The 24,983-nt window shown below is 49.4% G+C and overlaps 1 protein-coding gene across 1 annotated transcript in view; it reads left to right on the forward strand.

Moving 5' to 3' along the window:
- The first annotated feature begins 10,249 nt into the window (after positions 1-10,249).
- The window catches only part of GOLGA5 (golgin A5), a 154,100-nt gene continuing 139,366 nt past the window's right edge, over positions 10,250-24,983 (forward strand). The window contains exons 1-2 of the mRNA XM_078662294.1: positions 10,250-10,416; positions 23,169-23,764. Of these exons, the coding sequence (XP_078518420.1) occupies positions 23,191-23,764 (574 nt within the window). The 5' untranslated portion in view covers positions 10,250-10,416; positions 23,169-23,190. The remainder of the gene's footprint in view (positions 10,417-23,168; positions 23,765-24,983) is intronic.

A 24,983-nucleotide genomic window follows, 5' to 3' on the forward strand; every position in this document is an offset into this window, starting at 1 on the left:
AACTCGAAGAAAAGAGACTCACGTACGAGCATGAGCGTGGCTTAAAAGAACTGGAGCTCAAGGTCAAGACAAATGAGGCCAACGCCTCCGGGGTCAAGACTTCGCTCCCTCCGGTGGACACAAAGGTGCACATACCCAAGGATGTCGTCAAAGAGTACTATAAGAACGACGACATCCAACAGTGGTTCAAAGCCTATGAGGTAGCCATGACCGCCCATCGAGTACCCCTCAAGGACTGGGGCGCCGGCTTATGGGGGAAGTTCGTCAACGAAGGGAGGGACGCTCTGCTAGAGCTTCCCGATGCCGAGATGACCTCGTATGAACACATGAAAACCGCCCTCCTCACTCGCTACGGACTCACCCCCGAAATGTACCGGCAGCGATTCCGAGACTGTAAAAAAATCTCCGGTACCACCTGGGTGGAATACGTGAACTTTTTTAGCAGAGCCTTCGAGGGGTGGATCAAAGGCAGTCAGGTCACCACCTTTCAGCAGTTGGCCGACCTCATTATATGGAAACATCTTTCCAACAACGGCTTCATCGAACTCCGGCAGCATCTCCTCGACAGCAAACTGACAGAACCACGAAAACTTGCTGTCGAAGCTGATAGATGGATGAGCACCCGAGTCCCCCGGAGCCCGATGGGAGACTACGGCCGGGGATCCCCGGGGAACCACCGACCACGAGGCGGCGGAGGAGGCCAGAGCAAGGGACGAGACGCCCCCACGGGGTCCTTCCCTACCTCCACTTCGCCATCCCTGGGCCGAGGAGGGGCCCCTCCAGCACGACCGGGGCCCCGCCCAAATGTTACTTGCCACAGATGCCAGCGGCTGGGTCACTATGCTAATGACCCTCTCTGCCCGATGAACCAGCGACCTGGCACCACCGGTCCTCCAAACCGCCAGATCATGGCCGCCGCCCTGGGTGAAGAAGGAGGCGAGGAAGAGGACGAAGTCCCCGAGCAGACCGAGTGGGAGCCCGCAGCTATGTCCTTGGTGTGCCTGGGCGAAAGAGACATGATCCCCCGAGCCCCGATCCCAGGCAACACCCAGAAGTACCGCCAGTGGGTCACCATTAATGGACACCGGGCCGAAGCCCTCCGTGACACGGGAGCCAGCGTGACGGCGGTCCGCTGCCATTTGGTGACCCCTGAACAAATCCTGCCCAACATCCTGTGCCCAGTACGGTCGGCGGACAATTCCGAGAGTTGGTGCCAGATGGCACGCATTCCCTTCGAGTGGGGAGGGGTGTCGGGCATGCTGAAAGTGACTGTCCGGGACGATGCCCCTGTGGACTGCCTCCTCGGGAACGACCTGGAAAGTTCCCCCTGGGCCCACGTCGAGCGGAGAGAGCATCTGGGGATGCTCGGCCTGCCCGAGTGGGTCTGTGCGACCACTCGATCCATGACCGCCCGGGCCGCCGCCCCGAACGAAGACACCCCACCTGAAGAACCGGAGTGGCCGGCACCTCCGCCGCCCGCCGTCCCCAAGGACGCCAACACTGAAAACGAACCCCAGGAGTCCGACGCTGAAGATCTCACCGAGCTCGGCCACCGTTCCAGAACTAGCTCAATGGCGCCAAGAAGGTGGCCCCAGCCGCGAACAGTTCCGACAGGAACAGAAAACTTGTCCCTCCCTTGAGGCAATCCGTCAACTAGCCGCCACTCAAGCCGCCGGAGACCCCTCGGGGTCCCACTGGGTCTATTGGGACCACGACCTCCTCTATAGCGAACAGAAGATTGCCGAACTGGGAGCCAGCCGAGTGCTGGTCGTCCCCCTCCGATTCCGAGACTTTCTCCTGAACCTGGCACATGACGTGCCCCTCGCCGGGCACCTAGGGCAGGACAAGACCTACAGCCGTCTGGTGACCCATTTTTACTGGCCGAAAATGCGCAACGACGTGAATAACCACTGCCGAACATGTCCGACCTGCCAAGCCAGCGGGAAGAGCAGGGCAAGAATCAAAGCCCCGCTCCAGCCTTTTCCCGTGGTCACCACTCCCTTCGAGCGAGTGGGGATCGACATCGTGGGGCCCCTGGACCCCCGCACCTCTCAGGGGCACCGCTTCATCCTCGTCCTGGTGGACCATACCACCCGCTATCCGGAAGCCATCCCCCTCCGCACCATCACGGCCCCCGTGGTGGGTCGAGCGCTAATGGGGATTTTCTCCTTAGTCGGCTTCCCCCGAGAGGTCGTGAGTGATCGGGGCACCAACTTTATATCTAAATATATGCGGTCCCTGTGGCAACAGTGCGGGGTCACATATAAGTTCACCACCCCGTACCACCCCCAAGGAAATGGACTGGTAGAACGGTTTAACCGAACCTGAAGGGGATGATCAAGGGCCTCGAAGAGCCGCTACGACGCAAATGGGATGTCCTACTGCCCTGCCTCCTGTTCGCCTATCGAGAGGTGCCCCAGAAGTCCCTGGGGTTCAGCCCTTTTGAACTGTTGTATGGGCATCCTGTCCGAGGCCCCCTCAGCTTGGTCAAAGAAGGCTGGGAGACGGCTGCCCAAGAGTCACCCCCGGACGTCTACCGGTACCTCCTGACCCTCCGCAACCAGACTCGGAAGTTCCGGGAACTTGCCGAGGCCAACCTTGAGTCCAGTCAGGAGGAAATGAAACGCTGGTATGACCAGAACGCCTCGTCCATCGAGTTCGAGCCGGGCCAGCAGGTCTGAGTCATGTCCCCGGTCGAACCTTGTGCCCTCCAGGACAAATGGACGGGGCCCTTCAAAGTGGTGGAGCGCAAGAGCCCCGTCACTTACTTAGTGGACCTGGAATCCCCCCGGAACCCCATCCGGGTTCTGCACGCCAACAGGCTCAAGCCTCACTTTGCCCGCACCGAACTGAGCCTACTGCTAGCTACCGATGACGGAGCTGAAGACGACTCCGAGCCTCTACCAGATCACCTGAGCACCACCGAGAAGGACGGCTCCGTCGAAGGGGTCACGCTCTCCTCTACCCTGACCCCAGAACAGCACCAGGACTGCCGGAAGCTGCTGGGAGAATTTGCAGACCTCTTCTCCCTCACTCCCGGAGTCTGCCGGTGGTGTGTACACGATGTAGACACTGGGGACAGCCCGCCTGTACGACACCGGGCTTTTCGAGTTCCCGGCCGAGTTCGGGCCTGCATTCAGTCCGAAGTGGCCAAGATGCTGGCTCTGGGGGTAGTCGAACCCTCAAACAGTCCCTGGGCCAGTCCTGTGGTCCTGGTCCCTAAAGCCGCCGCCCCCGGCGCACCCCCGGAGCTCCGGTTCTGTGTCGACTACCGGGGGCTGAATGCCGTCACCAGGACCGACGCCCATCCCATCCACCGGGCAGATGAACTGATCGATCGCCTGGGGGCCGCCAGGTACCTCAGCACCTTCGACCTCACGGCTGGGTATTGGCAGATCGGCCTCACCCCTGGTGCCCAAGAGCGATCTGCCTTCTCGACCCCTGATGGCCACTACCATTTCACCGTGATGCCCTTTGGTATGAAAAACGCTCCGGCCACCTTCCAGAGGCTCGTGAATAGAGTGCTGGCGGGGCTAGAAGAGTTCAGTGCCGCGTATCTGGACGATATTGCAGTATACAGCCTCGACTGGGACGAACACCTGACCCACCTCTGGGAGGTCCTGACGGCCCTCCGACGGGCCGGACTGACAATAAAAGCAAGCAAGTGCCAGATAGGCCAAGGGTCTGTGACCTATCTGGGGCACCAAGTAGGGAGCGGCCAGGTGGCTCCCCTCCAGCCGAAGATTGACGCCATCCGGGCTTGGGAGCCCCCGGTCACCCAGACCGCAGTCCGAGCCTTTCTGGGGCTCATAGGATATTACCGGCGTTTCATAAAAAACTATGGGAGCATTGTGGGGCCCCTCACAGAACTAACCTCCAAGAGACTCCCCCACAAGGTACACTGGACCCCCGAGTGCCAAGCGGCCTTCGAAACACTAAAAACTGCCATGTGCACCGCCCCTGTGCTCCAGGCCCCTGACTACAGCCAAGAGTTTGTGGTCCAAACAGACGCCTCGGAGCACGGCATTGGGGCGGTCCTCTCACAAGTGAACCCTGACGGAATCGACCTTCCCGTGGCCTTCATCAGTCGGCGCCTGCTGGCTAGGGAACAACGATGGAGCACCATTGAGAGGGAAGCCTTCGCCGTCATGTGGGCCTTAAAGAAGCTCCGGCCCTACCTCTTCGGCACCCACTTCCGGGTGCAGACCGACCACCGGCCTCTGCGGTGGTTGATGCAGATGCGGGGCGAGAACCCGAAGCTACTACGATGGTCCATCTCCCTCCAAGGGATGGACTTCACTGTGGAGCATCGCCCTGGCAATGACCACGCCAATGCTGATGGCCTGTCCCGGTTTTTCCGCCTCGGCGAGGAGACCCCCCAAGAAGATGGGTTACTCTCCCCTGCCTTCAGCTGGGGGGACGCGTGTTGGACCCGGCCCCACGGCGTGGTCCTAACCCTCCCCGCATGGCGGGCTCAGGACGACAACGGCCCTCCATCAGACCCCGGGCGCCCCTTGGCCCGACCTTACACGAACTACCAACGAGAGCAACCCCCCTGACACACCATCGCTCTCCTCCCCTGGAACATGGCGGACCCAGCATATCCCCAACCCTACCAGCCCGACTCCATCCTGGGCCCATCACGTTACGAGCACAAGGCCTCGTCCGACTCCATCTTGGACCACCACGTCCCGAGCACGTGGCCTCGGCCCCGGCCAAGGCCCCAGCGAAGCCCCGACATCGAGGCACCAAGATCCCCCCGGGTGGTAGAGTGGCCACTCCACAGATCCTAGAGGAGGGAAGTTTTGATGGCCCTCCAGTCGTCCCCGGACGCCTGGTATCGATCGCCCTCCGGTCTCCCTGGGCGCTGGCTCCACCCCCCTGCTGGGTGTCTGGACACCACCATCCCGGCCCCTCTGACCCCCAGGCGAGAGGGTCCGGACATCAAAGGACTCTAGTCCTATATCTGGGCCAGCCCCGGAGTAGGACGGCAGTTGTATCCTGGAGTCCAGAGCCCTGCTGACGCTGTCGCGGCCGACCCGAGAAGAACCTATTACCCTGAAGCCTGAACCATATTTGGAGCCTGCTGGCGCTGCCGCGGTCCATCTTAGTTGAACCATCTTTGGAGCCTGCTGGCGCTGCCGCGGTCCATCTTAGCTGAACCATCCTTGGAGCCTGCTGGCGCTGCCGCGGCCCATCTTCGCCGAAACCACCTCGAGGCCTGCTGGCGCCGCCGCGGCCCCCTCGCCATTAAAGACCATCTGTCGAGTCCTGCTGGCGCTGCTGCGGCTCGAGGATTGAGAGCTGTGCGCAGGGTATCCCTTACCTCACTCGTACTGAGACTGTCCCGCTACCCTGTCCCTTATTTAAGAGACTTTTCAGATCCCTCGATCCACCTGTATATATCGCTGAAGACAAGCAACCTTTATTCCTGATAAAGCCTAAGAAACTTATCCTCTTGTGTGGTGTCCATTTGTAGTGGTGTGGTTACTCTGCTGTACGATCCTAGGAGAGTGCCCTCACCCAGGAGGCCTCTCGATAACGCTCGGCTACTTCTAGACGGAGGGGTGGACTCAGGGGTGGTCAGTCAGACATCTTCTGCCTCCCCTGGGATCGCCTTTCTAACACTGAAACTTGATCCGAAACACGACTTGCTCATGATATGAATGTCTTTTTTTATGAGTGCTTAAGTTCGTCGTGTTTTGTGGCTTGGAGATAACACACGCACAAATCTAGTCAGGCGCAAATGCTATTTCAAAGTGTTTGTATATTGAAGTCAAATCGTTTTCCATCAACAAGCACAATTTCAATGTCACGTCACATTGTGACATGAATGGCAACGAACAGCTGTGTTAAGAGATATATTGTTTACATTAAGAGATATATTGTGTGCAACTACATGTGTGCGGTCTGTGTGCAGACAGACATTTATAGCAAATCTAGTTTTAAAAGCCACCATATTTTTCGTATTTTACACTGGCAGTGAGCTGCTCTTCAAGCAGTGGCATCCCATGCCACTGACACTGTCCCCAGCCCTTACAGTGTATCTGAAATGACAACATGGAATTTTTTACTTTTACTAGGAGGCACCACAGTTTTCACCTTTTACAGTGGCAGTGAGTTGCACGTCAAGCAGGCTTTGCTATTCCGCTAATACTGCTCCAGCCCTTCCAGACTTTCCAACTCACAATCCACCTACACATAATACCAGTACACTCAAAATCACATAATTACTATCCATATCATGCCACTGCACACTATGTCACATAATTCCACTACACACATCCACTCCACACCACACATTTACCCGTCACACAATTCTACAACTAACAATTCCAACCCAACCTACATAATTTCACACTACATACTTGTACAGGGACACCACCACATCACTCGGGGACACCACCACATCACTCAGGGACACCACCACATCACTCGGGGACAACACCACATCACTCGGGGACACAACCACATCACTCGGGGACACCACCACATCACTTGGGGGCACCACCACATCACTCAGGGGCACCACCACATCACTCAGGGGCACCACTCAGGGGCACCACCACATCACTCAGGAACACCACCACATCACTCAGGAACACCACCACATCACTCAGAAACACCACCACATCACTCAGGGGCACCACCACATCACTCAGGGGCACCACCACATCACTCAGGGGCACCACTCAGGGGCACCACCACATCACTCAGGGGCACCACTCTGGGGCACCACCACATCACTCAGGGATACCACCACATCACTCGGGGACACCACCACATCACTCGGGGACACCACCACATCACTCAGGTAAACCACCACATCACTCAGGTACACCACCACATCACTCAGGGACACCACCACATCAATCAGGGGACACCACCACATCACTCAGGGTTTTTTTAATATTAATACATCTAAGTCATGTAAATACAACACATATTGCATTACAAATGCTATAGGTGTCACGTTTGCAAAAGTTAACACTATTGGCATTGTAAATGACAAAGTTATTAATTTCGCTATTTTCAAAACAAAAACATAAATAAAAAATTTGTCATCTACAATACTAATACCTCTAACTTTACTAATGCGAGCCCTATTGCATTGCAAATGCTTGTTTTGATTCTATGGCCTGCTATTTTTCGCCTAGAAGTTCTTTAGTCATTGTAAAATTTGTCATATATATTCATATTTTTGCTTGTACATTCTGTGCTTGAGATTGTGTGCCTTATGCCTGCATCGCTTTGATTCTATGGCATGCTATTTTTAGGTCGAGCGACCTATCTCAATGCGCATGTGCATTGAGCGGGAGCTCGATATATTGCGGCTTAAACAGAGCTTACCGAGATCAGGCGATTCCCAGGCGATTTCTTGCCATGCATGTGAAAGCGCGTGCACAATGCCACCAGCTGCTTGCCTCGCATTATCACATCAAGGGCGGCCGCATCTCAGGCCCCTGCTGCTTCACACCCTCATGCCGCTCTCCCCGCTCTGCCCCCTCCCGCCGTGTCCACTTCACTTTGACGGCCGCAGGCCGTCTCTCGTGTTTCTGCTTGTTTAATTGATCTCCGTTGGTCTTTCTCTACTCCCTCCCCCCTCCCCACACGTGCCCGGTCTCTCTTCCCGTCTCTCAGTTCTATCTGTTCTTTCTTACTTTCCTCCTCCTGTTTCACTCTCTGGCATCTTTTCTCTAATCATCTCTCTTCTTCCCCTATCATGTTTTCATCTCTTACATCTGCCCCCCCCTCTAGTCTCTTTTTGAGACCTTTTGCTCATAACACTCCCATCCAATCCTTACAAGGAGTTCCTTCCGTGTCTACATGCGCTAGTGCTCTTGAGTAGCGCCCCCCCCCCAGATTCCTACTGGTACCCCTTACTGCTACGCCTCCTCCTTCCCGCTCATATGACCTTTTACACTTGAACCTTCTCCCCGTGACCTCAGGTCATGACCTATTACTCGTGAGCCCCCTACCCTCTCCAGTCTCACTCTCTCACTTTTGACACCCACCCCACCCCGTGGCACGGCCATCGATGCAGTGCTTACTGAGTTTATGTAAACTCTCCCTACAGGAGTCATATGAAAGATCCCTCTGTAAGGGGTATCAGACCTTTCTTGGACAGCAGTGGATGCTCATCGCACTGATGTGGCTGTAATTCTGCACAGCAGGAGCTGCACACTAACTTTATATATGCACTGAGAGAACTCGAGCACGACGAAATTACATTTTTTTTAGATTGGAGCATTTATTCTGGTAGGTATTTGATAACCCTTCCAGCAGCCGAAATCTTGGAGATTAGCAGCTCTGGCATCCACTTTCTGGCTCATCCTGGATGCACGTTGTGATCTTCGACAAGTCACATGATCCTGTCTTATCCCACTGCAGCCCCAATTAACTCATTCAGTAGTCAGTTGCATTATATGCCGTTCCCCTTTGCTTTCATAAGGCAGTTTATGCCCCTCTCCTCTACTGTATTTGTCTGAAGCATCAAAGTTGCACCAGATACATTTGCAGTGCTAGGGGCACAGACATGACAATTAACAATAACAATAACAGTGTAAGGGTTGCTAGGACACACGCTGGCTTTAATTCGCGCTGTCTTCCAGTGATGGGGTGGAAATGTTTTTGTGCTATTCCGAGGCGCCGAGTGGTCTGACCGCTAGGGAATTGGGCAGATTGCATAGCAGGCTGAAGGCTCTAGGAGCTCGGTTGGGCTGAGATAGAGTCAGTTGTGTCAAGCACATGGCCCTTTGCCGGCTTTACTACCCTTCCGACCTATTGATCTTCCTAATTTGCCTTAGATCCACCTGCAGGACAAGAATAATTTTCTTTTGTTCATTTATAGTTTTAACACAGTCAATAGTTTCCTTAGTATGCCGCCGTTTAAATATCAGACCGTATAGATTGCGCTCTTGAAAATTTGCACCGCCAAGTATGATTTACATAGATTGCACTGGTGCGATTTCACAGAAGTTCACATTTTTACTAAATACGTTTGTATTATATACTTGTATCGTTATAGTGCAGACTTACATTTGGAGTATGGACTTTTGCACTGACATTTACGAGTTACCACATTGCAATTTTCACAAATGTTTTCTGTTGCAGTTCTGAATTGTCATCTATGGATTAGACATATTACCCATTTGAAAACTTGTATTGATATCTACGGCTTATCAGGTTGCATAGATGGCACTGAATTTGAGGTGTTGTAATTTTAGAACAACATTTGCAGAGAAAACACAGGTAGAAAAGCCATTTTCACACTGGGCACTTGATCAAATGCCATTTTGAATTTGTCAAATGATGGGGTATAAGGTGGTAAGAGTAGCAAGCATTGGCATAGCCAATAGGTCTCACTTTTGGGACCTTATAAGTATTTAATTATGCAACACAATATCCTTGGTGCAACAACATCACCTGTGGCATAGCTAAACACTTATAAGGTCCCAAAGGCGAGACCTATTGGCTATGCCAATGCTTGTTGTTTGTTCCATTCCTGTAACAGTTCTCTCATGTAACGTAACTGGTTCTATTGTACAGTGCTCCGACACCTTCGGGTAAAGTCTGAGCTTTATAAAAATGCATTAAATAAATAAATAAAACACTAACGTGAACATAACCGTATTATTAATGTGTTTAAAAATGTTTTTTATTCAAACTAATAAAGGATAAAACACAACTAGTTGACATCACGAGGTTCATTCATGGGTATGGTATGACTCTGTGGAAGCATTGACAAAAATGTAATAAAATATAAAAACAACGTAAAGGCTTATTGCACAACATTCACAATCTCAGGATTTGGATCTGTTTACATACCATGCGAGGAGGAGCAGAAGTCCTAACGTCACTGTAGAAAACACACACACATAGAGCGGCCATTTTAGAGTGGTTGGGATTCATAGTCTCATAGATATAAAACAGTTGTACCGAAAGTAAAACTGTACGAAACTATCTCAGACCATTAAATATGCACTAAGTGAAGACTACGTTTTTATTATAAACAAGAAATGCAATATCAATAAAAGCATATCGTAACAGTAACGTATGACAGAAAGATATAGGCATCTTATAAAGACATACGCGTTAATATTTGTGGAGCAATGACTGCGTCTTTTCCCTTTCTTGGACACTGATGTTATGGATACGGTTTCAGGGTGCGACTTTGCTTTTCCCTCAGAAGTGTTCATGGTTAGTCCGTTGTTTGTACCGCTGGAAATTACTGATCGTCCCTTTTCTGTTTTGATAGTGACAGCAGTTCCGTGTCCACGTCCCTGCTACTGTTGATGGAAGAGGGACGGTTTGGCAGCTACGGGGTCTGAAGGTACCCCGGAGTGAGAGCACAGGGCAGGCAAAGCGATCCTCAACCCAGACGAAATCCCCAACGCCTGCCACAGTCTTCTTTTGGTGAGGAGATTGAAGGGCTAGGGTGGACCACTTGGAGGGGTATTATGGTGAACTGCGGGTGCAATGAGAGGGTGTCTTGAATGGATGAACTACAGTGCTACAAGGGAGGGATTACACGACGAGGGCCCGATAAAGGGGCTATGGAGGATAATGGAAGGAGCCACTGGGACGCTGTGAGAGATCCCTGGGTGAGGAGGAGTACGGTGGGGGCTAATCACTAAGAGACCTGCAGGTATCAGTTAGTGGTGTTGAGAATCCTTCACACGGTCGTGATGGGGTATTGGAAGTGCAACTAAATAATGGGGCACAGTGGAAACTGACCGACCATAGGATGACACTGGCATGGCCATGGAATGGCATAGGATGAGTGACACTGGGATAACCCGAAGGGTAGGGTGCTTATCTATAAATGCGATGGGGCTTTCATTTAACCAGTATGAATCATGGTAGCCTTGAGCAATGGACCTTATTTATTTATTTTATACGTTTTATTTAGCTAGACCCGGGGGTATCAGAGCGCTTTACATACATAGGTGCATAACATAGCATGACAGAGGAAGGCATACAGATATAAGCCAAACATTATAAGTAGTTGTACATTGCATAGCAGGACATAGCTGTGCATGAGGATGTAAGCAACACATTATAATTTGGCATGCCGTGGAGGGGGAGCTCACGAGGTTGAAAACAGTCCAATCTCCACTTATCCATGATGGACAAATAAGCAGGGAGTCAACTAGGTTGACACTAATCAGTCCAAAATAGATCTTCTAGGTGGTAGTTGGTATACTCGTTGCTGTACTTTTGAGTGTGAGCTGTATGTTGAAATGTAGGTCGTACAAGTCATGCAAGATAGCTATTTCTTGTGCTAATATTCCCAGTGGTCGAAGTGCACTAAGAATGAACAGGGTATATGCTGGAGGGTCAATGTGATCTCAGAAAGATCTGTTCTGCCTGGCATGGTGTCTGTTTTGTGAGGCCTCTTGCTTTTCGAGTAGGCGCAGCAGGGGACAGCTCCTTCCGGAGCAGGTGGTGAATGGGTCACATACCCATGCACTGAATTTTGATTGCTGCAATGTGCTTATCAGCTTATTTTAATCTGGTGGGTTTATTACATTACATGTTTATATTATATGTATAGTTTAAGTACATTGTAAAATGAAATGTATAAAATGTAATGCTACTTTATAGCATTGAATATACTCTTGTAGTAGGTACACATTTGGGGTCTTCCTAGATTTTAAAGTATTGCTTCAATTGCACACAGCGGGGTGATGGTGGTATTGTCAAATTGTAATTGTGAGTACTGGGATGTGCTTAAATGTCACTCTGCTTCACAGTCACTGGCAAAGGGATCTCAGCAAGCGTCTTATATATGTTAAAGTACTGTTAAAAGCCACATTCCTTTAGAGCTGAATTTAAGATTGTTTCTTTCCACAGGTTACATCCACAACTTGCATGCTAATACCAAAAAAATCACCTCCTTCTATATTCCTTAAACTCCTGCATGGAAAATTGGTCTTTAATTACATTTTTAGGTCTCGCCTGTCAATGCGCATGCGCATTGAGATGAGCGAGACTATAGGGGCTTAAACAGAGTTTAACTAGACTGGCGATTTGATGCAGTGCATGTGCGCTTTTAACTCAATGCGCAAGCGCAATGAGTTAAAATGCGCGTGCACAGCATCAAATCGTCAGCTTGGTGCCGCCAGCAGCTCTTCCCGCTCCGCCCCCTGCTGCATCAAAGGCTTTGCGCTCTGCCTCAGCCCAGCCATTCTCCTCCCCTAATTGCCCCCTGCTGCATCAAAGGCTTTTTCACGGCTGGCCGTGCTTTCAGTTTCACGGCCGGCAGGCCGTGTCTCCTTTTCTTTATTCATTATTTGAATGCGCTCACAGCTGCAAAGGTCTGCGCCCTCCGTCACTGGTAATTTCCCCATCTCCTGCCCACAACGAATGGATAACCAAAATGTATAAAACCGCCTCATGAGAAATTCGTAAGGTCCTAGACGGACTGAAAGTTTGCTGCAGACTTGGTAAAACCCAGGAGTTTTGATGAAAGAATGACATCGGAGTGAATGTATCTATTATACGGCCTCTGCTCTCTCCCCCTCTTTTCCCCTCCCAGCCCCCGCCTATGTCATCCTGTCACCCCTTCCCATGCGTCTGCTGCCTCCATGCCCCTCCCTTCATTTGAATCCTGGACACGGCAGACACACAGAGATGAGGTTACGTTCCAGTTACTCAGTCTGTTTCTGCTTGTTCAGTTTCTTGCCTTCCGTTCTGTCATTGCGCACACTGCCCACACTTTTCGGGATTCTTCCCGGTACCTTTCGTTCTTAATGTTCGGTGTGTGATCTAAATACAAACCCAAGGTTGGCTCAGGTGACACGCATGGGGCCATTTGGTGAATATTTTATTTCACAGAACTCCCTCAATGAGCTGCTTCCGACATCCATCATTCAACATCCACCCATGCATCGTTTCACCCAAACATTCACCCACCCATTCACACTTTCATCCATCTACGTGTGTTGCCGGAACATAGACCATGGAGGAACTATTCCCCCCCATAGCCCTTGTGCTTGGTATCTGCTTCAGCGTCAAACGTTCAAAACAATACCTTTATTACATGTATTTGCTCTTTTCATAGCTGCAGGACTTGGTTCGGATGCGGTTTTATTAACTGAATGTTTTTATCGACTCATGTCACTCTCCCACTGTGGATAAAGTGCAGAGAGTCGGCCGGGAACCTGCACAGCTCGTTAACGGAAGGGTTTCACTTCGGTGTGACATTCCCATACTTCAGCAAACTTAACGTGACATCTAGAGAGGCGCAGCGTCGCCAGCTCTGCAAAGCGCCTCTTATTAAGCCATTCTCCTCCCCTAATTGCCCCCTGCTGCATCAAAGGCTTTTTCACGGCCGACCGGCCGGCCGTGCTTTCAGTTTCACGGCCGGCAGGCCGTGTCTCCTTTTCTTTTTTCATTAATTGAATGAGCTCACAGCTGCAAAGGTCTGCGCCCTCAGTCACTGGTAATCTCCCCATCTCCTGCCCACAACGAATGGATAACCAAAATGTATAAAACCGCCTCATGAGAAATTCGTAAGGTCCTAGACGGACTGAAAGTTTGCTGCAGACTTGGTAAAACCCAGGAGTTTTGATGAAAGAATGACATCGGAGTGAATGTATCTATTATACGGCCTCTGCTCTCTCCCCCTCTTTTCCCCTCCCAGCCCCCGCCTATGTCATCCTGTCACCCCTTCCCATGCGTCTGCTGCCGCCATGCCCCTCACTTCATTTGAATCCTGGACACGGCAGACACACAGAGATGAGGTTACGTTCCAGTTACTCAGTCTGTTTCTGCTTGGTCAGTTTCTTGCCTTCCGTTCTGTCATTGCGCACACTGCCCACACTTTTCGGGATTCTTCCCGGTACCTTGCGTTCTTAATGTTCGGTGTGTGATCTAAATACAAACCCAAGGTTGGCTCAGGTGACACGCATGGGGCCATTTGGTGAATATTTTATTTCACAGAACTCCCTCAATGAGCTGCTTCCGACATCCATCATTCAACATCCACCCATGCATCGTTTCACCCAAGCATTCACCCACCCATTCACACTTTCATCCATCTACGTGTGTTGCCGGAACATAGACCATGGAGGAACTATTCCCCCCCCCCCCCCCATAGCACCTGTGCTTGGTATCTGCTTCAGCGTCAAACGTTCAAAACAATACCTTTATTACATGTATTTGCTCTTTTCATAGCTGCAGGACTTGGTTCGGATGCGGTTTTATTAACTGAATGTTTTTCTCTACTCATGTCACTCTCCCACTGTGGATAAAGTGCAGAGAGTCGGCCCGGGAACCTGCACAGCTCGTTAACGGCAGGGTTTCACTTCGGTGTGACATTCCCATAGTTCAGCAAACTTAACGTGACATCTAGAGAGGCGCAGCGTCGCCAGCTCTGCAAAGCGCCTCTTATTATAAATTGTATCTGAAATTATCCAGTTTCTATAAATCCACCCATTCACACTTTTATCCATCTCCGTGTGCTGTCACTCCTACCCATCCACCCTCACATGCAGGCACGCCCATCCAACCATATATTCATCCAAGTATACACCTATCAACTATAAACGTATCCATGCATCCATTCACCCACCCATTCACACTTACATCCATCCATGTGTGCAGCTACCCCTACCCACCAACACACCGCTGCATGCAGGCACGCCCATCCAACCATAAACTTATCCATGCATCCACCGCATTAATACTATGTCTATGTCCTCATACAACTGTCGTTTGTCACCATATGTATGAATGTGTGAGTGTGCATACTATTGCCTTTCACTAAATAAGCTGGTCCTATTGGCTTTTCAATGCTTGTTTTATATAACACATTTGCATTAAAGCTCTCAGAAGAGCATATATTCAGTTTAGAATGAGATACAGCCTCGTCATTCATATTCTTTGCCTTCACGAATGTAATAAAACCTTCATGAACAATAGAAAGACGAAGTCAGTAATATTCACTCGTTTAAAGTTCCTTAAGGGTTCACCCTGAACCAAGTAGTAGAAACAGCACAACTCTCTTCGCTGTGCGCTCCGTGCTGCAAAGCCCACGGCCCCCCTCCCCTCCGACAAACTTTAAGAAATCCAGGAATGCTGCTGATTTCATCTCAGTCGTTAAGAGCCCGCAGCGTCTCAGAACCAGCGTGATTTTTAGGGCTCGGCTAGTAACGCGCTGAAAGCGCGTTCTCGCCGAGAACTATTGTCGGTGTCTCAGCAGTCTTAGACGCCGAAGTGAGACAAGACCTGGCCGCGCGCAGCGTTTCCCCATAGGATAACGTTGTGCGCGCGGCCAGGTCTTGTCTCCACAGCATCGCAGGGCAGACAGGATCGCGTCGCGCGCCTCTCTGGAATGCAGGGGGAGTCTGCAGAGGGGCACGCGGCGCTGTTCACGAACAAGCTGGCTGCCTCTTCTCTCACCCGCCCTCCCACCTTCAGCGTCTCCCTCTTCAGCTGTTAACTCCTCCTTGTTGCAACAGTATTTGATGGCTGCAGATTTCACACCCTGAAAGCGGTAGCATATCGTAAAACAATTTCTTTATTCCTATTGCCAATTCCACTGTATCGTGAAGACCCTTGCCTTACTTTTTTGTGATAAACTGATTTTTATTGATTTTTATCACAAAGAGAACTCTGAGTCAAGTAATACAATAGAATCGTGTCAGTTGTGAGTTAACAAACATATACATAGCTATAGTCAGCAGAGCAAGGTTTGTAGCCCGATGTGGACCCTCTATTCTCTCAGACATTTTTATGTTTAGAAGGGCAGCACCTTGCAGCATGGATAGGTTACTTCATCTTTGCGCACTAGTTTTTTTTTTTTTTTAGGTCGTCTGTCTGCATGTTAGTAATGTCGGCACTAGACACACGGTGAATTGTGCAACCCATAGACGCACGCTATTGTTGTCTGAAGTAACACAACGTTATGGAAAGAGCAGTACTTTTAATGATGTGAAAACTGACAGAGAACAGCAGCTTCTTGTGAACCACAGAAGGGCACGAGGCATGTACAGTACACCACATTCTTCACAGAGCTGCAGCCCTCTGTCTACAGCGCGCTGCCTTTCAGCACACCACAAAGTTAAATATACTTAATGCACAGACCCCGTGGAATCCCACCGGGGCCCCCTGTGCTGGCAGGATCTGCCATTACTAATCACAGGCCTCGGAAACCGTCGGATTTAGCAGTGGCACAATAACAAACAGCTGCGCAACGAAGACACGACTGTCAAACCACTGCCATGCACACACAGACACCACCACTGCCATGCACACACAGACACCACCACTGCCATGCACACACAGACACCACCACTGCCATGCACACACAGACACCACCACTGCCATGCACACACGGACACCACCACTGCCGTGCACACACGGACACCACCACTGCCATGCACACACGGACACCACCATTGGCATGCACACACAGACACCACCACTCCCATGCACACACGGACACCACCACTGCCGTGCACACACGGACACCACCACTGCCATGCACACACGGACACCACCACTGCCATGCACACACGGACACCACCACTGCCATGCACACACAGACACCACCACTGCCATGCACACACAGACACCACCATTGGCATGCACACACAGACACCACCACTCCCATGCACACACGGACACCACCACTCCCATGCACACACGGACACCACCACTGCCGTGCACACACGGACACCACCACTGCCATGCCCACACAGACACCACCACTGCCATGCACACACGGACACCACCACTGCCATGCACACACAGACACCACCACTGCCATGCACACACAGACACCACCACTGCCATGCACACACAGACACCACCACTGCCATGCACACACAGACACCACCATTGGCATGCACACACAGACACCACCACTGCCGTGCACACACGGACACCACCACTGCCGTGCACACACAGACACCACCACTGCCTTGCACACACGGACACCACCACTGCCGTGCACACACGGACACCACCACTGCCATGCACACACGGACACCACCACTCCCATGCACAAACGGACACCACCACTGCCATGCAGACACGGACACCATCCGTGCTTAATTTGTAAAAAAAAAAATGCCTGGGCTTTCAGTTGTAAAAAATTAAGTGAAAGGGCACTCGTCAGGAGGCTACTGTAGTTTGCCATACAAATTACGCGACTTTGAGCTATTGGCATTGTAAATGACAATGACTTTTATTTATGTTTTGGTTTTTAAAACATAAATAAAAGACCTTGTCATTTACAATGTCAAGACCTTAAACTCGCGTTCATTTACAATGCTAATAGCTCTAACTTTTGCAATGCCGAGACCTTTGCATTGTAAATGCTTGTTTTTTTAGTTATGCCATAAGTATGCGCTATATCCACATCCACCACCACCACATCCACCATCACCTCCACATCCACCATCGCATCCACCACCACATCCACCGCCACATCCACATCCACTGCCACATCCACCACACCCACCACATCCACCACACCCACCACCACTACATCCACCCCCCCATCCACCACCACCACCACCCCATCCACCACCGCATCCACCATCACCACATCCACCGCATCCACCACCACCACATCCTCCACATCCACCACCACATCCACCTTCACCACCACATCCACCACCACATCCACCATCACCTCTACATCCACCATGACATCCACCACCACATCCACCACCACCACATCCACCGCATCATCCACCACCGCATCCACCACCACATCCACCACCGCATCCACCACCACATCCACCACCTCTTCCACCACCGCATCCACCACCACCGCCGCATCCACCACCGCCGCATCCACCACCGCCGCATCCACCACCGCCGCATCCACCACCGCCGCATCCACCACCGCCGCATCCACCACCACCGCATCCACCACCACCACCGCATCCACCACCACCATCGCATCCACCACCACCACATCCACCACATCCACCACACCCACCACCACCACATCCACCACCACATCCACCACCACATCCACCACCACTTTCACCACATCCACCACCACCACCTCCACCACATCCACCACCACATCCACCACCACATCCGCCACCACATCCGCCACCACATCCACCACCACATCCACCACCACATCCACCACCACATCTACCATCACCACCACCACCACATCCACCACCACCATATCCCCCAGATCCACCACCACCACATTTGCACCTACACACACACAGCTCTGTGTGTGTGTGTGTGTGTAGGTGCAAATGCAATGTTCTTGGATTTTCGTCACAATAAAATACACTGAACATAATCTTCACAAAAGTTATTTACAAACGTTTAAGCTATTGCCATTATAAATTACAATAACTTTTATTTAAGTATTAATCATTTACAAAATTAAAAGCCATTGTTATTTGTAATATCAATACATCTAATTCACGTAAATACAACACACATTGCATTACAAATGCTATAGGTGTCACATTTGCGAAAGTTAAAACTCTTGACATTGTAACTGACAAAGCTATTAATTTTGCTATTTTCAAAACCAACACATAAATAAAAAACGTGTCATTTACAATACCAATCGCTCTAACTTTCCTAATGCGAGACCTATTGCATTTCCAATGCTTGTTGCTTTTTCCTCTCCATTATTTATTTTAGCGTACAGCACCTGGTATTCAGGCCGGACCCTGCTTAATTTCTGAGCTCAGACGAGATAAGGTGCTTTCAGGGTGGTATGGCTGTATTTATTTTGAATGCATCTATGCTTCCCTTCTACATGCCTCTTCTGTATATAAATTACTCTAAATCTCATGCATTTCATCTTAAGGTTTAAAAAAAATAAATCATAACAGTATTAATTTCGGCAAGCATTTGCTTCTTACATAGGCCCCTCTAAAAATCACCCCTAAGTCACTAATGTACCACAGAGACATTGGAGTAAATGCATGGAATGGGTTTCTTTACCATGCAAGACTAGCCCCAATAAGCAATAGACTGACCACTAACTTTGGTCTCCTGTGTAGTGTGCTACTTGTAAAGTGCTAAAACGCCTTGTCAGGGATAGTAAGCTCTATATAAATACAATTTCAAAAAAAGTATAGTAACTGTAATCCTGGGGGAGATGGGGGCAGGGAGTGTGGGTCCTGGGTCAAAGGTGAAGCTAAAAAGAGGAATATTCTGTAACTATTTTATTGGTCTTTCACTTTCAGGTACCTGAATATAAAATAACACACAAACCTTAAATGAATAATAAACTCAAGTTAAACAATTTAGAGGGCAGTACACTATTTTACATTATGAAACCACTGTTAAAAATGTAGGGACTGGCGATGGCTGTCTGTGTGTAACCAGAGAGCCACATAATTGAATCCTGGTTGGTGTAGAGGGGAAAAGGGACTTGTGTATTTTAGTGCTGCGAGGACCCAGCCTGTGACAGAAAGCACTGTGAATACAGATGTCATTAAGAAAAACTTGCATTGCACACAGTATAAGAGAGGCTGCCACAAACATGCTTGAAAAGAACTAGGTTTAAGGATGAAAAAAGGGCTTTCAAAATATAGATTATAGTAATAGGCAATCAGACTGTATGCAGTGCCACCATTTTTTATGAGTAGCCATTAAAAGCAGGCACTCCAGAACTCAACTGGTAACACACTTACTTTACCTCTCAAATTGACAGAAGACGTATTGCTGTTTAGTTGTCTGTCCCTCCCTTGCCTCCACAGCACAGGAGACCCCCTTTCCTGTCAGCTGAGACATCTTAATATTCCAGGGCAGCTGACTTTTACCAAAAACTAGGGGAACTGTTTTGTTAAATTGAAAGAGTATGGGCTCATCATTTCCATCAGACCCACCCTCTTCGACCTCTAAGTATTCACTGAACATTAGTTTTACTCAAGAAATTAATCATATTTATTTTACTAAAATAATGAATTCTCTTATAATTGTCTTGCTGCAGTAATGCACATTCTTCTAAGTGGTTTTGATTGTGTTCTAGAGGATTGTGAGAAAATAAAGCCATCTTCTGTAGACACTTACCAGCTTTTATAGGCAGGAAGCAATAGGTTAAACATCAATTAAGGTGCTTGAAAGGTTACTGACATTGAAAGAACACACTCCTAAGTGTTGTGAGGTACAGGAAGCGCAGAGAAGAGAATTGTTTTTGTTTTGTTTTTTTAAAAGCCTTTATTATCACTTCCAACAAGTACAAGTATGGGCCTACAACCACCAGGGCCGGCCGCTAATAGGTCACCACAGTAAGTTGATCTTAGCGCGATTCAGCAGCCCGTGAAGCAGAGGCACCATAGATTCAATTGAGAACGTGCTATCGATCGTACCAACTAGAATACAATATTCAAAAGGCTCCATTTTATAATATGAGAAATGAAGGATCAGGTGCCATACAGTAATACAACGGCATAGGAATGGCGGGCCAAATAGAAAAATAATCGCAAGTAGAACGGTCGTAGTGAAAATAGTGATGTCAGGACACACGATTCAGGATAAGCAAGCATTCAATCACAGTTCCAACAAGTTAAGCGCCCGCCCATTGATACAAACAGTTCCATAGTAATATTGGCACAATTAAAGCAGGATCAATAACAAACACAAAAATGAACCCACCATACTGACCCGGAAAATAGGAGACGAGAGAAAAGAAGAAAAACCACAAAAGAGAAAAAGGCCATAGAAACAAAGAAAGGCAAAATAAAAAATCCACCCAGCACCCCTGCAGGTGACTACGGCCTAACCCCCCTAGCAGTGTGCCTGTCGCCCTAAATGACTAAAACCCGAAATATAGAGAGAAAAAGAAGTGTAAGAGGTGATTAAACCCCTATCCTAAAAGTAGGAATGGAGGGGGACAGTCACGCACGCAATCCAAGCCTCCCCCCCCCCCCGCCCCAACAAAATCCCATAAGTAAACGCCATCATGCCAGATACAAGAGGAGATCATACTGAAGGAAGCTGTAAGCACCACCCAGTCTCCAAGGACCAATGAAGCAAATCCCGTCACCGATTGAACCTCTACAGTAAACCCAAAGCAATAGTCTCAGCCTTGTCCCCGTCGTTCGAGCGTGCTGTCCCACCCTGATAAGTCGGACTCACTCCCCAAAATGTCAAAATATATATAGAAGTCGCCGAAATACAGCCCACTAGATGAAGGATAGATAGCAAACCCCAAAGTATTTGGCCAACGCCGACGATACTCCTCCCAGACTGTCCGGTCCGACACGTCCTCCTCCGCCATCTTGGTGGACCAGCCGGGATGGGGGTGCGACACAGTCCAATCCAGTCGACAGTCTCGACACAAAGTTACCAGAATGGGTATAGCGACTAAATGGTCAACTGATAGCGAAACCAAGGAGTCGAGCCCCACAGACGATAAACAGAATGCAGCATGATCAATCAGTACCACTTCTGGGGGGGTAATCACATCGCCGTGCACAGGGACTAAATGCGCCACTGGGGTGTCTACCGAAAACAAAGGGGTCCATCGAGTCCCGGGCGATGAATTAGCGTCCGGTTCCAATCGCCGCATGCCGTCTGCCGCCGACAGCAGTTTACGGACCCGGGCTTCCGTTGTCAGTAGAAGTTCCTCGAGGGCTGCCAGCACAGTCCGCAGCGTCGGGCCGCCCTCAATCCGCCCGCCATATTTCGAACCGGGCAGCAAATTAGCAGCAAAGCAGTCTAAAAGATGTTGAAAGGTCAACGGACCGGACCCAGCCGCCCTCACCAGTCCACTGTCGTTCGACTGGGATCCGGCAGGGCCACCACTCTAGACCCCGGCTTCCAGATAGGGACAGGCTTCAAGATCTGACCTCGACGTTACTCCTCACCACCATGTCAGAAAAATTTCGGGAGTGCTCCATCGGGCTGAATACCTGTACTTAGACACTGATGTGTGACAGAAAAGCAGGAAAGGGGACAGGATCTTTTAGCTAAGGACGGAGGTCGGGGGGGGGAGCCGGAGACTAAGCCGCCATCCCACCGCCGTCGTAGCTCCTCCTCAGATAGCTCAATCTTAATGTCCCGAATGCCGATAGTAGTACCCTGGCCCAGATTGGGACTCGCAGCTTTATCAGGGCGGCAGTGCTCCCTCTATTCACAGAGCCAGCATTCGGACAGGTCTGAGCACCCCCCTCGCCATCTATTACCGTCCTGTGTCCAGGCCACAACCGGCATCACGTTTCCTCTCCTCAGCTCTAGGCCGATGCATCCATTTCGCCCCCCACTGAGGATTGAGTGTTCAGTCTGGGCCCATACATGCAGGCGTAGTGTTGTCGCCGCGGCTTCCCGGGGGATCTTCCCGGCCGGCGCCCCCGTGTGTTAGAGGCCCAGGGGCCCAGAAGAAGCCGGGGGCTAAATTAGGCTGTGTGCTCGATCTGTTGCATCCGGCCTGTGCGACACACACAGTCCGGCCCCCTTCCCCGAGACCCCTCCCCAAGGGCACCGCTCGATCTCTTCGCGGCTCAGGGTCAGGTATTTCGAGATTCAAGCACCCTCAGGCGATGGCAGCCGTGGGGTTCACCAGCGCAGGCTTATCGTCGTCCTCAGGCCCGGGGAGCCGCGTAGCAATCCGTCCCTGTCCGGAGCGCGTCCAGGCCCTCAGAAGCGCTTCCAGCTATCGGTCCGAGACGCAGATCGTTTCTCGTGTGTCCCCAATGCTCCGGCACGATTAACCCTCATTTTGCAGGCAGTGTGGCACAGGCAAAGCAGGATATTTAACAGGATATGTAAGGCGGCGGAGGAGCCGATGGCTCTGGCGGCCATCTCAGTTGCAGGCTAGCTCCGCCCTCTGGAGAAGAGAATTGTTAAGCATGTAAAGCACTTTAATGTAACGTGTCATACTGATGTTTAAGTCCTTTCCAAGAACTCCTGATTTTGAGAGCTATGTCCTCTCTGGCACAAACAGTTACGAGTAATTGCTGAGGAATTATATCAGTTTGTTGTCAGGTGGAGGAGTAACTCTGGTCCCCTAGCCCAAATGAGCTTCTTGACTACAACTATGGATCCATGAACTTGTTTTCACTGGAGAGTTTAAAATCAAAGTGTGCAGCTCTACTGTGAAGTGCTTTTTAATTTCCATAGCTTGGCATTATAATCAGGTTAAACATTTGTTATACAAATATGATGTAAATTGTGTTTTCTTTTTTATAATCGCCATTCTGTATATTTATTTTTCGCTTTAGGGGTTCTTTGGAGACCATCACAATGTCCTGGTTTACTGATCTTGCTGGGAAAGCAGAGACGCTACTTAATAAGGTGGATCAAGGTGCAGCAGTAGCTCTAAGCAAAAGCAAAGAAGATTCCCAATCAGAGATGTACTATACTGCCACAGACAATGAACCACTTAATAATTATTCTGAATTACAGCAGTCAAGCACAGCATCACACCACCATACGTATGCCAAAGCAAGCTACATTTCTTCAGTTGCGGACAATATAAAGCAGCAGAAGTCCACCATGCTAGCTGGTACAGCAAACTTGAAACCTGCATCTCGGATATCGATAGACACCCCTCACAGTCCTGCAGGCAGTGTCTCAACGTCCAGGCCTTCCACCCAGTTTGTGAGACCAAAAAAGTCTGAACCTGATGATAAAGACCTCTTTGACTTTCTTAATAGTTCGGAAAAGGCATCAAATGGGAAGACTGACACCAAAAAGGAGATAAGCAAGGAATCAATCCTTGAGAGCCATTCTCGGTCATCAAGCATCAGTTCAGTATCAACTGGTACACTAAGCATCAAAACTACAGATGACAACACTACCAAGAGCCAAGATAATGGTATAGCATATTTCTTTAAATTAACCTTGAAAGAACGTTGTAAGTAACGCATGCTCTTGTTGATAATAATGTATTATAAAAAGTTGGTTGATGTAAGAGATCTTCACACATACACTTTATATCACTTCTATCCTCGTTTGTGTTGTCTGGTAAAGTTGCTGTCTTCAGTGATCTACTTGCCCCATCTATCTGCAGTTGGTACTGGTTGTGTGCATGTGATATATTGCTGTTTATAATGCTCCGTAACTACACACCCATCGGGAGGATGTTGTGCACTAAGCAGGCTCCAGTGGCATATAAAACTTTTTGATTTGTCCTGAGTCATATCAGAGGTTCAGAGACAGAACATGAGGCCTTCTAGCTAGGTTCCCATCTTGGCCACCTATTCGTCAAAGATCTTAGTTCCTCTTCCTCACCAGTGCATTGTGCACACTCTGCAAAGGATTGTTTAGAAAATAACAGTAGCATGAGCTTAAGGGGTGTGGAATTCTATAAAATGTCAGCTTGTCCAAGTTACGAGATGCTTCAGAGATCTACTTGTCCAGTAAAAAAAGAAACCTGTACTAGTTAGTGCCTTCCACATAGTTGCCAAATAATGGCAGTGTTCTCATTAAGTAATAAATCTGATAATAGGTTCTCTGATTGTGCTAGGGCTCATATTATGTCACTGCATGGCTTTAAATATAACACATTCCTGATTACACCATACCTGGGCTGTATTTGTGTAAAACATTTGAATATCTAGACTTGGTGTATGCAGAGACTCTATTTTTGAATGGGACCTCTATGCACTAGCTCTTATAATATGCCTGACTTCTAATTATAGGAGAGTTCATTTTCCTAATTTGCCATTGCTGTCTTTTTATGTTACGTTTCTGTGGAAGTGACTTTAGAATTGCTCTGAAAAAATTAGTTTTAAGTATTGAGTTGATTTCACAAAATGTTACTTTTTTTTTTTAAAGTTTCGAAATTCTTTATTGTACATTATAGCGTGATGTACAAAACAGTGCAAATTGCCAATCATCAGGCGAAGCTGGCGCCACAAAATGTTACTTTAAATAAATCTAGATTACACTTTTTGTCAAGTGCCTATGTTGCTAATTGAGAATTAATGAGCCTGCTCTAAGCGTGACCGTCTTTAATTGACCACATTGTGTATTTCTTGGGTAAATCAATTCTTATCACTGTCCCTGCACTTTCTTGTCTATTGTAATTGTGG

Source organism: Lissotriton helveticus, chromosome 9, assembly GCF_964261635.1.
Source record: "Lissotriton helveticus chromosome 9, aLisHel1.1, whole genome shotgun sequence".
Lineage (NCBI taxonomy): Eukaryota > Metazoa > Chordata > Amphibia > Caudata > Salamandridae > Lissotriton > Lissotriton helveticus.